Consider the following 17,503-nt stretch of genomic DNA (forward strand, 5'->3'; position numbering starts at 1 on the left):
TCATCCTTCATCCATCCATAAAGCATAGCTGCTGCACATGCTCATCTCCTATCATCCAGGCTAGTAAGTTATCATCCGTACGTGAGACGCCACACTTAGCTAGCCGACTACCATTCATTAAGAAACTGATGGCTGCTGCGCCTACCTTCTTCTCCTTCTGCTCCGTTAAGCCACTGCTCCATTCGGCTTCACCGGTGGCCGGGAATGCTGGCCAGACCAGTCGCAACCGTGGCTTCTTCCGCCCTTCGTCGGGGATATATCCTGGGTGGGAGCCTGCGTCTCATGAGCTGTTGCACGATTTTGACTTGCAGGTATAGATATTGTTGCGGTATAGTTCTTGGATCACAACAATTAGTATTAGTATTGCTTAACCGGTCACGTTGTACAAGCACGTGAGATACAGTCGCTTCATTTTTTTTACCTCCTCCGTTTGGTTTATTAGTCTCACTCGTATTTTGACTCAAATTTTAATAATAGTTTTCAGCAACATATATGTCGTATGTCACAAAAATAATACCACGGAACTTCTTGCAAGTATGAATCTAACAGTATAACATTTTGTGACATATAACTTATATTTTTTTAGTCAAATCATGGTCAAAATTCAACCTAAAATATGATTAAAATTAGCATGCATGTTTACCTCCGTTTTCTAGCTACCTTGGGGTAGATTTCAAAGATAGTGCCGAGGCTAGCTCTTTCAGTTCCACCACGAATGTCTCGTTGTCAACATGAACGTCACATTCCACCAAAAGAATCTCCTAACCTCAAGCTAGCAGTTGATGATTTTTTTTTCAAGATAACTTTTGTTTGTTTGTGTAACATCCTAGAGTGACACCTAGTGGCGGAGCGTAGTGGGGACAATTCCGGGCCCTGCCCCCCCCCCCTTCCAAGAGGAAAATTTACCAAAACACTTACTTATCTGCTAATTGCTCTACTAATCATCCGGCGTCTCTGATCATCCTAGCCTTTTCTAAGCCATATACCGTCATGTGGCCCCTCCGAATATTTTATTCACGCTCCGCCACTGGTGACACCTACTCCGGAACTGATGAGAAACAGAAGATGTGTACTTGATTCACAAATTATTGACATATTTTCTGAATGAGCACAATTTTTTATATGCATATGTCTTTGATTGTTAATTCTCATAATATGTTAATAGAATAAAAACCTAAGGTATCATAAAAGTATTTTTATTGAAAAAACTAATTATTGTAAGTGCTATCGCCTGGCCAACCTGAGTATTTTTTTTATATTAATAGTCAAAGCTGGAGAAGTTTTGGTGCATGCTTTTTTTACAATGTCATCTACTTACAATTGAGATAATATATGATATCTACTGCACTTTTGTAAATTATGTATTTTTTTAAAGAAGTTTGCTCTTTGTGTTTAACATCCCAAATTTTCAATTTGGAATGTTATACATTAGGACATCATGCATATCATATTTTAATTTGCTTTTGGTTTTGATCCTAGAAAATCCTAAGCAACTCAAGAACCCACGAAGAGAGTTGGGGATTAAGTTATTTACATATTTGACTTTTCTCAAATTATGTAAACAGGATCATTTGATTTTATTTATTTTATCATCAATTATTTCTATTACAAAAATATGAGAGCGGGAATAAAATGACTTTCCCAAAATATAGAAATAATGAGGATTTAATAAAAAAATCAAATAAGTTTTATTTCAGAGTTTTTCGGTATTTTTATTTGAATTTAGGAAAAATGCGCGTTTTCCAAAGTTGTAGTTTGGGCCCAAATAAATGTTCACTTTATCGGGCTTGATTTTAGAAACCCGGCAAAATATATTTCGTGATTTTTGGAGTCCGTTTAGTATTTCTTTTTATTTTTCTTCCGAGCGGAATTAAAAAAAATGCGTAACCGACTTCGGGCCGTAACCGGCCAGGAGACCGCCGGTCGGGCCTTTAAATAGCGCTCGAGGCCAGCCCGAGAGGAGAGCAGCCGTCAGCCCCGGAAACCCTAACCCTAATCCGCTCCGCCGCCGCCTTTAGCCGCCGCAGGCCGCCGCCGCCGCCGGAGCTGCGCGCCTTTCGAGGTTCGCCGGCGCCTCGTTTTCCATGCTGTTTTCTTTAAAAAAATATGTTCGTCGTTTTTCTTTTTCGTCGGATTTTCCGCGGTTATTTTCTGATCGCGATTTCTGATCCGATTTTCGTTTTAGTATAACTTTTCGCTCGTTTATCGGAATCAGGCGATTCAAGCGCCTGGAGTTTCGTCTCGAAACCCTCTTTCCGAATAATCAACTTAAACAAGTTTTGCTACTGTAAAATTTTCCCTAGATCCAGATTACTAGAACAAAGTTGTTTTCTTTCGCCGTTTGATTTCTTTTGCTTCGTTCGATTTGATTCTTTTGCCAACCAGGGTTCTTAAGTTGAACTTTCTGGTTAGATCTGCTATTTGAGTTTTACATGTGCATTAGATGAGTACTTATTGTATGCTTGTTGTTGTCTGCGATAGAATACCCGGAGTGCGCCGCTTGTTACTTCGAATCTCTAGATTTCGCGGATCATCAGCAAGGCAAGTAACACTTTGATCATACCATTTTCTACAACCCAGTTTTATTGCATTAAATCAATCTTCACACATTGCATGATTAGGATCTAATTAAATTGTGGGATGGGAAGTAGATGAGGTAGTACCTATTACCTGTTTCTTATCAAACCTTTGGGAGTTACTTCTACGTTTGCTTATTGTGCCATGCTATGCTAGTAGACGTGGATTGTGTAAGTGATATCCATGACAGATGTGAGATTGATAATTAAGGGTTTATCTAAGGTGACAACCTAACACAGATCTGGGTGGATTGAGGCACCTGGGGTTACCAGGACTTGCCTGTTTTCTTTTGGACCGCCACCCAGGCTCAAAGGGATCATGAGATTATTCATACTAGAAACTTCCGTGTGCAGCCACAAGCCAATATGGGCTCTGGCATAGTTGACTAAGTTGTGCGAACTCTTACAGTGGTAGACTAGCAGATGTAGGGGAAAGTAGGTGTACCGGTCTACCCGTCGTAAGGTGCTAGCGCTTCTGAAAGACTGTGTCTCGGTCATCCGTTTCTCAAACACCCTGTCGTGCGAGAAATCCAACGGAGGCGATCGAGTCTTGTGGGGAAAAGTGCGCAAACCTCTGCAGAGTGTAATAAACTAATCATGGTTAGCCGTGTCCCCGGTTATGGACATCTTGAGTATCTAGTACCTGGATTTTCATGTGAATCTCAACATGATACTCTAAATTAATTTTGATGGGTTTTAATGATGCTACTTTTAAATGAGATTGAGAATGCTGTCAACCATTCTTAATGTTTAACAACCACCATGATAGTAATTAATTTTATTCCTTTGAAGTAGGGAAAAATTGGCTTTACGCAAAAACAGTAACCATAGAGCTTTCCACCAGCCAAATATGCATATAGTATAGCGGTTGCATTCCATTATTCTCTATGTGTTACCTTGCCAGCATATTCCATGTGCTGGCCCATTTTTGGGCTGCAACGTTAATGTTGCAGACTTTTCAGACGACGATTAAGGAGTTTTTAGGTCGTGGTTCTATACTCAGTGACGCCGTTGGAGTTGATGGACTCACTTATCTTCCAAGCCTTCTGTTGTTATCGTTACTAGATGGCCTTAAGCCATATTATTGTAATAAGCTCTCTCTCTTGAGACACTCGATGTAATAAGTGTGTGATTGCTACTCTGCTATAAATCCTCCGAGTACTGTGTGCTGTCAGCATTACTGATCCAGGGATGACACCGAAGCACGGAGATTAGACTGTTTGAGGTCTGGTCGCTACAGAGATGGTATCAGAGCACACGCTGACTGTAGGACACGACCACTAAGCTAAAGACCTAGATCACTACTCACTCTCTTCTCTTCTGACTTCTCATCTTTTCTACTCTTTAGGATGGCGGATGCAAGGAACAAGTTCACCCAACCGGATGAAGATACACCCTTTGGACGCCACTTGAAGGAAGTCACTAGATACCTGAACATAGGAATACCAAGCTTCACGGGAACCTACAACGCCATTTTACCTGAAGAAGAGTGCTGGATGATTCAAGTTCAAGTTCCAGGAAGGACGTTCATGCCAGTCACTGAGCCCATAGAGTTTTCTTTTGATGCACCAACTTGGAGTCTAGGAAAGAGCATGGCAGCTCACATTGCCATGGGACGTATTGGAGAAGTCTACCGCAAGGATCTCAAGGATACTATCTACCAGATTTGTGGGCGCCGAGATGAACACTGGGAGATGATCAGCACCAGGAAGGATAGATCAATTGCAGCTTTTATTCAGGAGTTAAACCAGCACATTCGACGACAGGAGAATCAGATGTGCGCCGACATGATAGATCTGAAGAGGGTAAGACTAGAATCAAGAAACTGGAGGAAGAACTCAAGGCTACACGCGAAGATTATGAAGAAGAAATTGAAGTATTGGTGGAGAAGAATGACGATCTGCTCAAGAAGATTGGAATATTTATGGGAGGCCCGACACCAATAGATGAAGAAGAAGAACCCAAGGAGATTAGCCCGGAAGACTACATCACCATCGATGCCACCAACTCGGAACAAGATAGTAGCGATGATGTCTATGTTGATGAAGCAGGAGCACAGAGATCAGACTGTTTGAGGTCTGGTCGCTACAGAGATGGTATCAGTAGAATATTTCTAGTAGACCACCTCATCAGTAGTAGTAGTCCACCATGTAAATATAGTAGTCCGAGCACTTTTTGCGATAGTTAGATCGATTGTATGCCTGTGTTTGATTGATTGAAGTGAATTGTGTGCTTTTGCATCATGTGCATATGGGTAGTGTTTTCTCTTTAGACCCCCTCTATTCTTATATCTCATCCTTTCTAAACCCTCAGATGCCTTCGAGACGTGACCCCGGATTTACCTTTCCTCCGGAGCTCACCCAGTTGATCCAGCAGCAGAACACCTTGATGCAGTTGCTAGTTCAGAATCAGAATCAGGGGAACAACAACAACAACCCACCATCACCACCACCACCTGTTGACCACTTAGCCTGTTTTCTTAGGCTGAATCCGCCGGTGTTTTCCAGTAGCACCGAGCCGATAGTAGGAGATGATTGGCTCCGCAAGATATCTAGGGAGTTGACCGCAGCAGGATGCACAGATGTGGAGAAGGTGAAGTTTTCCGCACATCAGTTAGAAGGACCAGCAGCATCTTGGTGGGAGAATTTCACAGCCACCTTCCCAGTCGACACTGTCACATGGGACCAGTTTCAGTAAGTTTTTCGTACTGCCCATGTTTCAGCAGGAGCAATGGACATGAAGAAGCATGAGTTTCATAACTTGCGCCAAGGAGGACAGACAGTTGGCCAGTATGTGGGGGAGTTTAGTAAGCTAGCACGTTATGCCCCAGATGACGTTGCTACGGATGTAGCTAAGCAGGAGAAATTCCTGGAAGGACTGAATGATGAATTGAGCATGCAGTTGATGGTAGCCACCTTCAACAACTACCAGGAGTTGGTAGATCATGCTCTTATGATTGAAGGGAAGCAGCAGCAAATTGAGAACCGCAAGAGGAAGTATGGACAAGGAAAGTATAATTCAGGAGCTCAGCAGAAGCCTCGTTTTACCCCTAGACCAGGAGGACATTTTTAGCATACCCATGGAGTAGGTAGCTCGCACAATCACAATGGCACCAAAAATGGTAATGGGAATGGAGAAAGTAATGGACAGAACCGCAGCACCCCATCAACCCCAGCCAAGAAGGATTTGAGCCACGTCACTTGCTATAAGTGTTCGAAGTCAGGACATTATGCAAATGACTGTCCTGAAGGACAAAACGGAAATGGAAGTTCTGGAAAGAAGCCGAACCCTTTCAACAGGGGACAGGTGAACCACGTTAATGTGGAGGAGGTTGAAGCTCAGCCCGATGCAGTAATAGGTAAGTTTTTGGTTAAGTCATTTACTGCACTCGTTCTTTTTGATACGGGTGCATCGCATTCATATATATCAAGGCGATTTGTGGAAAAGTATAGTTTGCCCACTAGGATTCTTAAAACACCTATGCTAGTAAGCTCACCAGGAGCGGAGTACATGGCCAGTCAAGGATGTTTTCAAGTGCCCTTAAGTATAGGAAGGCATGTTTTCCCAACGGATTTAATTATTTTGGAATCCCAAGGTCTGGATGTGATTCTTGGTATGGATTGGCTGTCGATGTACGGGGGAAACATCGATTGCGCCAGTAAGACAATTTTGCTCACAACGCCAGAAGGAAGAAGGATCAAGTATGTATCCCGGCATGCGCCAAACAGGACACAAGTAAATTCCTTATCAGGAGTTGTGCAGGAGGAAGTACCAGTGGTAAAGGATTTTCCAGATGTATTTCCCGAAGAGTTGCCAGGCATGCCACCGGATAGAGACATTGAGTTTTTGATTGAGCTATTGCCAGGCACTGGGCCAATATCAAAGAGACCATATAGGATGCCAGCAAAAGATTTGGTGTAAATTAAGAAGCAGATTAAGGAGTTACTGGATAAGGGATATATTCGCCCAAGTTCTTCGCCTTGGGGATCACCAGTACTTCTAGTGGAGAAGAAGGATGGATCGTTAAGTATGGTTGTTGATTATCGAGGATTGAACGAAGTAACAATCAAGAACAAGTACCCACTACCAATGATCAACGATTTGTTTGATCGATTACAAGGAGCTAAAGTGTTTTCCAAGATTGATTTGCGATCAGGATACCACCAGTTGAAGATTCGAGAACAGGATATTCCTAAGACAGCTTTTACCACCAGATATGGGTTGTATGAGTATACCGTTATGTCATTTGGACTGACTAACGCGCCTGCCTATTTTATGAACATGATGAACAAAGTGTTTATGGAGTTTTTGGATAAGTTCGTCGTAGTGTTCATTGATGATATCCTGGTATTTTCAAAGAATGAAGAGGAGCATAAGGAGCATTTGCGTTTGGTACTTGAAAAGCTCAGAGAACACCAATTATATGCCAAGTTCAGCAAATGTGAATTTTGGTTGAAGGAAGTAGGATTCCTCGGACACGTTATATCTGGAGAAGGTATGGCAGTAGATCCCGCTAAAGTTGAAACCATGACCAAGTGGGAAGCCCCAACTACCGTTGGAGAGATCCGGAGTTTTCTTGGACTCGCAGGATACTACCGGAGATTTATTGAAAATTTTTCAAAGATTGCAAAGCCGATGACGGAGTTGTTGAAGAAGGATACTAAGTTCAAATGGACCGAGGAGTGTGAGGCAAGTTTACAGGAGTTGAAGAAACGTTTGGTTACCTCACCAGTGCTGATTTTGCCAGATCAAACCAAGGATTATGAGGTGTATTGCGACGCTTCACGTCGAAGACTTGGAGCAGTGCTTATGCAAGATGGGAGAGTTGTTTCGTATGCTTCACGACAACTGAAGCCCCACGAATTGAATTATGCTACGCATGATTTGGAGTTAGCAGCCGTAGTGCATGCACTGAAGACATGGAGACATTTCCTCATTGGAAAGTGTACACGGATCATAAGAGTTTGAAGTACATTTTTCACGCAGAAGGAGTTGAACCTCAGACAAAGGAGATGGTTGGAGCTTATCAAGGATTATGATATGAGATTGCATTATCATCCCGGAAAAGCTAATGTAGTAGGTGATGCATTAAGCCGTAAGAGTCATGTCAATACACTAATGACGGGACAATACCCAAGGAGTTAGCAGGAAATCTTCGTGAACTATGTGTGGAAATAGTTCCGAGAGGCTATGTAGCAGCACTAGAGATTCAGTCAACTTTGATGGATAGAATCAGAGAAGCTCAGAAAACTGACAAAGAGATTGCCGCTATAAAGGAGAAACTGAGCAAAGGAAAAAGCTAAAGGATTTTGTGAGGATGAGCACGACACCCTATGGTTTGAAGACCGTGTTTACGTGCCCAATGACCCGGAGATCAGAAAGTTGATTCTGCAAGAGGCACATGATTCACCGTATTCGATTCACCCAGGAAATACCAAGATGTATTTGGATTTGAAGGATATTTTCTGGTGGACCGGAATGAAAAAGGATATTGCGGAGTATGTAGCAGTTTGTGATGTATGTCAGAGAGTAAAGGCAGAGCATCAGAAGCCAGTAGGATTGTTGCAACCATTGCCGATACCCGAATGGAAGTGGGATAAGTTAGGCATGGATTTTATCACGGGATTACCAAGGACTCGTTCAGGATATGACTCGATTTGGGTCGTAGTCGATCGATTGACGAAGGTAGCACATTTCATCCCAGTAAAGACCACTTACACCAGTGCTAAGTTGGCAAAGATATACATGACCAGGATCGTATGTTTGCATGGAGTTCCGAGGAGCATCGTATCGGATAGAGGAACCCAGTTTACCTCAAAGTTCTGGAAGCAGTTGCATGAGACTTTGGGTACCAGGTTAGAATTTAGTACATCTTTTCATCCGCAGACAGATGGACAGACTGAGAGAGTCAATCAGATTTTGGAAGATATGCTGAAAGCTTGTGCGCTAGATTATGGATCTAGTTGGGACGATAATTTGCCATATGCAGAGTTTTGTTACAATAATAGCTATCAGACCAGTTTGAAGATGGCCCCTTTTGAAGCTTTGTACGGAAGGAGGTGCAGGACACCGTTGTCATGGGACAAAGTTGGAGATCGCCAGTTGTTTGGACCAGATCTGATTAAGGAGTCTGAATAGAAGGTAAAGTTGATTCGCGATAGGCTCAAGGTAGCCCAGTCCAGGCAGAAGAGCTACGCAGATTCTAAACGCAAGGAGACAGTTTACGAAGTCGGAGATAGAGCTTATCTTCGAGTATCCCCACTTCGAGGGATTAAGCGCTTTGGAGTTAAGGGGAAGTTAGCGCCACGATTTGTAGGGCCATATCGAGTTTTGGAGCATATGGGAGAAGTGGCCTACAAGTTGGAATTGCCAGAAGGATTGGCATGAGTGCATGATGTGTTCCACGTTTCTTAGTTGAAGAAGTGTCACGCGGAGATGGCTGACATACCTTTGAGAGACACAGTACCATTAGAAGTAATTCAATTGGATAACAATTTGACCTATGAGGAGAAACCAGTCAAGATCCTCGAGTTTGCCAGCCGAGTTACTCGCAGCAAAGTTATCAAGTTTTGCAAAGTTCAGTGAACCCACCACACGGAGGATGAAGCCACCTGGGAGCGAGAGGAAGATTTGCTCAAAGACCACCCTCACCTATTTTCTAGCCAACCCGAATCTTGAGGGCGAGATTCATCTTAAGGGGGGTAGGTTTGTAACATCCCAAATTTTCAATTTGGAATGTTATACATTAGGACGTCATACATATCATATTTTAATTTGCTTTTGGTTTTGATCCTAGAAAATCCTAAGCAACTCAAGGACCCACGGAGAGAGTTGGGGATTTCGTTATTTACATATTTGACTTTTTTCAAATTATGTAAACAGGATCATTTGATTTTATTTATTTTATCATCAATTATTTCTATTACAAAAATATGAGAGCAGGAATAAAATGACTTTCCCAAAATATAGAAATAATGAGGATTTAATAAAAAATCAAATAAGTTTTATTTCGGAGTTTTTCGGTATTTTTATTTGAATTTAGGAAAAATGCGCGTTTTTCAAAGTTGTAGTTTGGGCTCAGATAAATGTTCACTTTATCGGGCTTGATTTTAGAAACCCGTCAAAATATATTTCGTGATTTTTGGAGTCCGTTTAGTATTTCTTTTTATTTTTCTTCCGAGCGGAATTATAAAAAAAACGCGTAACCGACTTCGGGCCGTAACCGGCCAGGAGACCGCCGGTCGGGCCTTTAAATAGCGCTCGAGGCCGGCCCGAGAGGAGAGCAGCCGCCAGCCCCGGAAACCCTAACCCTAATCCGCTCCGCCGCCGCCTTTAGCCGCCGCCGCCGGAGCTGCGCGCCTTTCGCGGTTCGCCGCCGCCTCGTTTTCCGTGCTGTTTTCTTAAAAAAAACTGTTCGTCGTTTTTCTTTTTCGTTGGATTTTTCACGGTTATTTTCTGATCGCGATTTCTGATCCGATTTTCATTTTAGTATAACTTTTAGCTCGTTTATCGGAATCAGGCGATTCAAGCGCCTGGAGTTTCGTCTCGAAACCCTTTTTCCGAATAATCAACTTAAACAAGTTTTTGCTACTGTAAAATTTGCCCTAGATCCATATTACTAGAACGAAGTTGTTTTCTTTCGCCGTTTGATTTCTTTTGCTTCGTTCGATTTGATTCTTTTGCCAACCAGGGTTCTTAAGTTAAACTTTCTGGTTAGATCTGCTATTTGAGTTTTACCTGTGCATTAGATGAGTACTTATTGTATGCTTGTTGTTGTCTGCGATAGAATACCCGGAGTGCGCCGCTTGTTACTTCGAATCTCTAGGTTTCGCGGATCATCAGCAAGGCAAGTAACACTTTGATCATACCATTTTCTACAACCCAGTTTTATTGCATTAGATCAATCTTCACACATTGCATGATTAGGATCTAATTAAATTGTGGGATGGGAAGTAGATGAGGTAGTACCTATTACCTGTTTCTTATCAAACCTTTGGGAGTTACTTCTACGTTTGCTTATTGTGCCATGCTATGCCAGTAGACGTGGATTGGGTGAGTGATATCCATGACAGATGTGAGATTGATAATTAAGGATTTATCTAAGGTGGCAACCTAACACACATCTGGGTGGATTGAGGCACCTGGGGTTACCAGGACTTGCCTGTTTTCTTTTGGACCGCCACCTAGGCTCAAAGGGATCATGAGATTATTCATACTAGAAACTTCCGTGTGCAGCCACAAGCCAATATGGGGTCTGGCATAGTTGACTAAGTTGTGCGAACTCTTACAGTGGTAGACTAGCAGATGTAGGGGAAAGTAGGTGTACCGGTCTACCCGTCGTAAGGTGCTAGCGCTTCTGAAAGACTGTGTCTCGGTCATCCGTTTCTCAAACGCCCTATAGTGCGAGAAATCCAACGGAGGCGATCGAGTCTTGTGGAGAAAAGTGCGCAAACCTCTGCAGAGTGTAATAAACTAATCATGGTTAGCCGTGTCCCCGGTTATGGACATCTTGAGTATCTAGTACCTGGATTTTCATGTGAATCTCAACATGTTACTCTAAATTAATTTTGATGGGTTTTAATGATGTTACTTTTAAATGGGATTGAGAATGCTGTCAACCATTCTCAATGTTTAACAACCACCATGATAGTAATTAATTTTATTCCTTTGAAGTAGGGAAAATTGGCTTTACGCAAAAACAGTAACCATAGAGCTTTCCACCAGCCAAATATGCATATAGTATAGCGGTTGCATTTCATTATTCTCTATGTGTTACCTTGCCAGCATATTCCATGTGCTGACCCGTTTTTGGGCTGCAACGTTAATGTTGCAGACTTTTCAGATGACGATTAAGGAGTTTTTAGGTCGTGGTTCTATACTCAGTGATGCCGTTGGAGTTGATGGACTCACTTATCTTCCAAGCCTTCCGCTGTTATCGTCACTAGATGGCCTTAAGCCATATAATTGTAATAAGCTCTCTCTTGAGACACTCGATGTAATAAGTGTGTGATTGCTACTCTGCTATAAATCCTCCGAATACTGTGTGGTGTCAGCATTACTGATCCAGGGATGACACCGGAGCACAGAGATCAGACTGTTTGAGGTCTGGTCGCTACATTGTGTGACACAAGGAAAGCCTAGCGAATGTTCAAGCGTTATTGCATCAACATCCGAAGAGTAGACGAGCCATGTTGACCACTGTTGATCACCTCAAGCGCCTCTGCATCGATCATTATTTCCAAGACGAGATCGACAATGTCATGGATGCATGTGTGGATCTCGTTCATAGTGATGATCTACTTGATGCAACCCTTTCACTGAGGCTAATGAGAGAAGCTGGATATTATGTTTCGGCAGGTAAGTAAAGGAAAATCTTAGTGTGTCATGTAAGATAAACACAATAATTTGGGAAGCTTCGGTACGATTTGGTCTATGAAATAAATTTTATGTGATAACTTTGCTGTAAAAGAAATCTTCATAGCCGAAGTCTAAAATAAATTCTAGCATTTTCTTGTGGAGCATATAAGTACCTCCCTTATCCCGCAAAAAAAAGTATAATTACCTCCCTTGGGACGTATGTTGTCACTATGTATGACCTATGCCTAAAGACCCCTTCTCCACAACATGGCAGATGATGTTCTTCGGAAGTTCACAAATGATAATGGTGATTTCAACCATGGGCTCACCAAAGACATTAGAGGGATGTTGAGCTTGCAAGACATGTCATACCTCAACATGGGAGAATCATCACTGTACAAGGCAAATGAATTCTCAGCCAAGCACCTTAGACTTGCAATTAAGTATTTGGAGCCAAGCCTTGCAAGATATGTGAGGCGGTCACTAGACCATCCCTATCATGTGAGCCTGATGCAGTACAAGGCAAGGCACCATCTGAGTTACCTCCAGAACTTGCCCACTAGGAACACATCAATTGAGAATCTGGCACTTGCAGAGTTTCAGATTAAGAAGTTGCAGCATCAAAGAGAAATTAAAGAGGTTAAGAGGTATATATATAAACATAATAAACTACTCTTCTTCCATGATTAATTTTATTGAAGATGTTCAATATGCTCACTCTCTTGATAAGAGAGAAACGCTAGTAGAACTGTTGGCCCAATTTTGTTAATTAGTATTTTTTTTATTGCTCATGTATTCACTCAATTAATAGAGTGGTGGTTTTCACTATGTGAAAACTTCCTTTTCACACAGATGGTGGGTGGATTTGGGATTGGCTAAAGAAATACCGGCTGCGAGGGACCAAGTACTTAAATGGTACATGTGGCCCATGACTGTCCTTGAGGGTTTGTCCTTCTCTAGATATCGGATTGAGATCACAAAGATCATCTCCATGGTCTACATTGTGGATGACATCTTTGATCTTGTCGCCACACAGAATGAGCTCTCTCTTTTCAATGAGGCAATCAAAATGTGAGCATTGCATTGTTGTTCGCATAATAATTAAGATTAATTTATTTTAGGGAAGCAATATAGTCACCTTACTTTGTAAATAAATGACATATTATATATGTCCAACTGGATATTCAGACTTCTTTAAGATTAATTCGAAATAAATATTGCGTCTTTATGAGAAAGATCTTCATAGATTAATAGTTTTCTAATTATTTATTCTATAATCATACAATGAAGCGAAAACATTGCATATTAGAGATTGTTTATGCCCAAGATCACATCTACCTTGCTAATGGAATAAAAAACTCATGGATTAGTTAAGACCTTATACATGGTATAAAAGTGTATCTTATAGAAGTTTCACACACAGATTGCACATTTTGACAGGTGGGATCCTGCTGCTGCTGTTGATTCACTCCCGAGCTACATGATATCATGTTACAAGGCTCTTTACACTGTCACAAATGATATAGCCGCTATGGTTAGAAAAGAGCATGGACTGAACCCTATCACTCATATCAAGCAAGCTGTATGTCTACTGGAATGATTCTTCATTTTTCTTTAATTTAATTTCCCCAAGGAGCTAAATATATTAACACTAATACCTCACATATTTATGTGTAGTATATAATTTGTGAGTAATCTCTCGTACTTCAAAAATATTCAAGTTTTTGTGTTACGTTCCTTTATTTCGTCTGCCCTCTCCCTCCCCACCCACACCTTCTCCATTTCCGGGTTTGACAATTTTCCCCGTCGGTTTTCCTTGAAAACCATCTCAACTGCACATGCCTTATTTGCTTATCAAATAAAATCATGTTTTCTTTGGCAAGCCAAAAACTACTGATTGAATTAGCGGCTAAAGTCCATTTTTGATAAGTAATCACATTAATACTAAAATGTCAAGTAAGTCACATTGATTGCACAGAAAGTTTTTGTGCCCTGTTACAATGCACGAGCCATTTAATTACCTTATTGTATTTACAAAGAGAACATATAATAAAATAACACTAGAAGCATTCATCTTACCTTCCTTCATTTTACTCTTACAGTGGGCAGCTTTGTTTGATGGATTCATGATCGAGGGAAAATGGTTATATACTAATCAGGCCCCTACATCAGAGGACTACCTAAGAAACGGTATCGTCACTTCAGGAGCACCACTAGTATTCCTGCATCTTTTCTTCTTGCTAGGGCATGATTTTACAGAGGGCAACAATGACCGCATCCTTCGGATCATCTCCTGCACTGCAAAGATAATGAGGCTTTGGGACGACATGGGCAGTGCAAAGGTTATAACATACCAAGAACTTTATCACATAAGACTGCAGGATTAGCAATACCAATAACTGTACATGAATTCCACGTAAAAAAAATTGTACATGAATTAATTCAGTACATATCCATGCGGGTGTGCATCCACATCAACATTGACCAAATTAGGCATGCCTTCATCCCATGCAGGATGAATCACAAGCAGGGCTCGACGGATCTTGCAAGGAGTTGTACCACAGAGAAAATCCTCATGGTGACGCGGAGAAGCACATGCTGAAGATGATCGCAAGTGAATGGCAGGATCTGAATAGGGAATGCTTCTCTGGGACAAACTCAACACTATCGCATACCTTCATCCGGGCGTCACTCAACTTTGCAAGGATGGTCCGCGTCATGTATAGCTATGACGATGAGCAGAGGCTCCCCATCCTTGAGGATTACACCAGGATGTTGCTCTTCTGAATCATGCATGCTAGCACATAAAAATAGGTTGATAGTTGGTACAACCTTCTGCATTGCAATGGGGTTTTGTAGCCGTGACATATAAATAACAAATTTAAAAGGTAGCATCTAGTCAAACATGAAACTGAACAGCCTGACTGTGGAACTAGGCTACTAACGTTACATGAACATGCAAAAGTTCTACAAAAGATAGTTGCATCACGCTACTGGATCTATGATAGTTGTGTCGAGCGGCTTACAGAATCTTCGCCATTTCATCTCATCCAATCTCGAGAACAGACGAGCGCCTCAATCGTCCTGATGATCAGCGCACTATGGTGCTTCGGGATCACCGGCCCAGTGCTGCTGAATGCCGCTTCAGAGTGAACGGCAGATGCCGGCATGGCCAGGACGTCCCGCGCAATAGCTGCAAGAGTGGGGTACTTGGTGGCATGTTCCATCCACCATTTCAGAATGTCAAAATCATCCTCTCTTGGGACTAGGCCCTCCCCAAGGTAGTCATCAAGCTCTGAAGACATCTGACTACTGAGATGCTCATCCCAATCTTCCAATGAATCTTTATCATCTGCACTCCTGGAAACAACGGCGCCACTTGGCTGATCCATAGGTTTGTAGTATTCACTGAAGAGTTCCTGCACCGCACCGCGTATTTCGGATAAGTAGCTCGCTGAGCCTGCACCGTAAGCCTGTCGCAGACGGAATTCGATGAAGCTCATCTTGAATCTAGGGTCTAGAACAACAGGTACCGACAACCACACGTATGAGTTCTGCCAGTACTTGTCGAACGCGTGCTGCATCACCATGACCAATGTAGCAATTTCGACATTCTCATTTGATGCTTCTTCCTGCAGAACAGTCCTCACTTTCCATACCTCGCTAAAGTATATGTTTGCCGTCGGAGAGCTTGGGCCAGAAATCACTTCGATGGCACGATAAAACGTTCTCAAAATCTTGCAAATGGACTCAATAACTCCCATATCTTCTGGAGACAGCACTTCTTCATCAGGAAATAACTTCTTGAATTGCAGCAGAAGTTCAAGCCTAAAATAAAACTTGTGCCACCACTTGGCATCTTCCCGTGGACACTTGAAACTCATCTGTGAAATGACCTCCAGCAGCTTCTGCTGGGGCAATGGTGAAGATGCATGTGCCACAAAAAATTCCATTACTGCATCACCAATAAGGAGAAGTATGTCTGATTGTCCTTCGTCGACAACACTGTTTATCATGCTGTCCAAGCAAGCGATGTTGCATAGCTTGCCACTGATGGGAAGCCACTTCTTCTCCATGAGCATCGCCTTGAGCCTCGCGGTATTCGCATCGTTCTTGATTTCACCAACTGAAGTCAAGCTCAGGATCTTCTGATCAAGATTCCAATCTCTGATCGCATCCCATATGACATTGTAAGATCCACTTTCAGACTGTGGAACACAGGCCTCCTTGCAGTGTATGGTCCTTTCCAAATTAGTAGGTGAGCACCAATACATGCCAAACTTTATTATTCTTCTGTGAACTTTCCAGTCATCGCCAATGAAATGTGCTGTCAAACAGAGGTACTTTACCGTTGGCTCAGGTCCATCGTCAGTCCAGATGCTTGCTGACAGAGAGACGCGCCGGGAGGTAAGCGCAATTCTATCCTTGGCATTCATCTTTTCCTTCTGAAATAGATCAAACAAATGTTCCTCCATATCACTATGGGAGACTGTGTTAGCCACAGGGTTGATGCTCTTGAAAATCCTTTTCATTTCTTGATGCTCCACAATTGACAAAGGATAACCATGGAGTATGATCATTTTGGCCACATCTTGATATGGTGACTCCTGACTAAACTTGCTGGCGCTCATATCATTCCCAATATTCATAGATGAGGTCTTCTGTTTCTTCAGGCTTGGAACATCTGATGCTGGTAGGGATTGATGATCTGCCACCCCTTGAACAGGCCGACGGGTTGCGCCACTGGAGCTGCTACCATCTGTGAAGCAGGAATCCTTCTGTGGCCTCTCCGCCGCTTCCGGTTTGGCCGTGCAGGATTCCAGGTGCCGGCGCAGACAGCTATCTCCGTTGAAGCTGAAGAGGAAGTGGCAGCTCAGGCACTCTGCAAACTGGACCTTGTCGTCCAGAAAGATGGGCTCAAACTCATCCCAGACCATGGACTGAATCTGGTGCTTGTTTTTGAGTGACCCGTCAGCTCCAACGAATTCTGCCTCCACTTCTTCCATGCTGTCATCCTCCTTGTGTTGCTCATCAGAATGCTCCATATCTGCCTGCACAGTAAGAAAAATAATCCATATCAGTACAAGAAAGAAGCCACATTCAGTCTCCAAGAGGAGGCTCTGTCAGTACGTCACAGACCTTGGACCGTTTGTGGCGCTCTGCCTCCGCTTTCGTGCCGTCATCCTGCTCGTGCTGCTCATAAACATGATGCTCCATGGCTACACAGTAAAGAAAATAACATCCCACCTCCGTTCAGTACGAGAGAAGTGGCCACATTTCGGCCCAAGAAGAAACCGTTGTATCCGTACAAGAACAGACTTTTCGATTTAATACCCAACCAAAAATATACTCCTACCCTACTGAAGGACCAAAATAAATTCATACTACTTCTTACCTGCTCGCTACAAAGACTTGCTTCCAGATTCATTGTCCCCGTTTAAGTTCAAACCTAGACCAGCGGTCGAGCGCGTATCAAAATGTGCAACCTAACCCTTACCACAATCCGAAGCATGACACTGACCAGAACCCTTTGACAAACACAAATGTAACTAGCCCTTCCGTCCCATAAT

At 42.5% G+C, this 17,503-nt stretch overlaps 2 protein-coding genes across 2 annotated transcripts; one reads left to right on the top strand and one right to left on the bottom strand.

Moving 5' to 3' along the window:
• The first annotated feature begins 11,597 nt into the window (after nt 1–11,597).
• LOC119352067 (S-(+)-linalool synthase, chloroplastic-like) lies at nt 11,598–14,727 on the top strand. The gene is made up of 6 exons (XM_037618806.1): nt 11,598–11,933; nt 12,208–12,580; nt 12,786–13,004; nt 13,374–13,515; nt 14,036–14,275; nt 14,448–14,727. The coding sequence occupies exons 1-6, from the start codon at nt 11,765–11,767 to the stop codon at nt 14,718–14,720; spliced, it is 1,416 nt and encodes a 471-aa protein (XP_037474703.1). The 5' UTR covers nt 11,598–11,764; the 3' UTR covers nt 14,721–14,727.
• Nucleotides 14,728–14,945: 218 nt separating this feature from the next.
• LOC119352064 (zinc finger BED domain-containing protein RICESLEEPER 1-like) lies at nt 14,946–17,348 on the bottom strand. The gene is made up of 2 exons (XM_037618805.1): nt 17,073–17,348; nt 14,946–16,984 (listed from the first exon to the last, which is right to left on the bottom strand). Exons 1-2 carry the CDS (start codon nt 17,148–17,150, stop codon nt 14,975–14,977), a joined length of 2,088 nt encoding a protein of 695 aa, XP_037474702.1. The 5' UTR covers nt 17,151–17,348; the 3' UTR covers nt 14,946–14,974.
• Nucleotides 17,349–17,503: the final 155 nt, after the last annotated feature.

The sequence above is a fragment of the Triticum dicoccoides genome, chromosome 2A (genome assembly GCF_002162155.2).
Source record: "Triticum dicoccoides isolate Atlit2015 ecotype Zavitan chromosome 2A, WEW_v2.0, whole genome shotgun sequence".
Lineage (NCBI taxonomy): Eukaryota > Viridiplantae > Streptophyta > Magnoliopsida > Poales > Poaceae > Triticum > Triticum dicoccoides.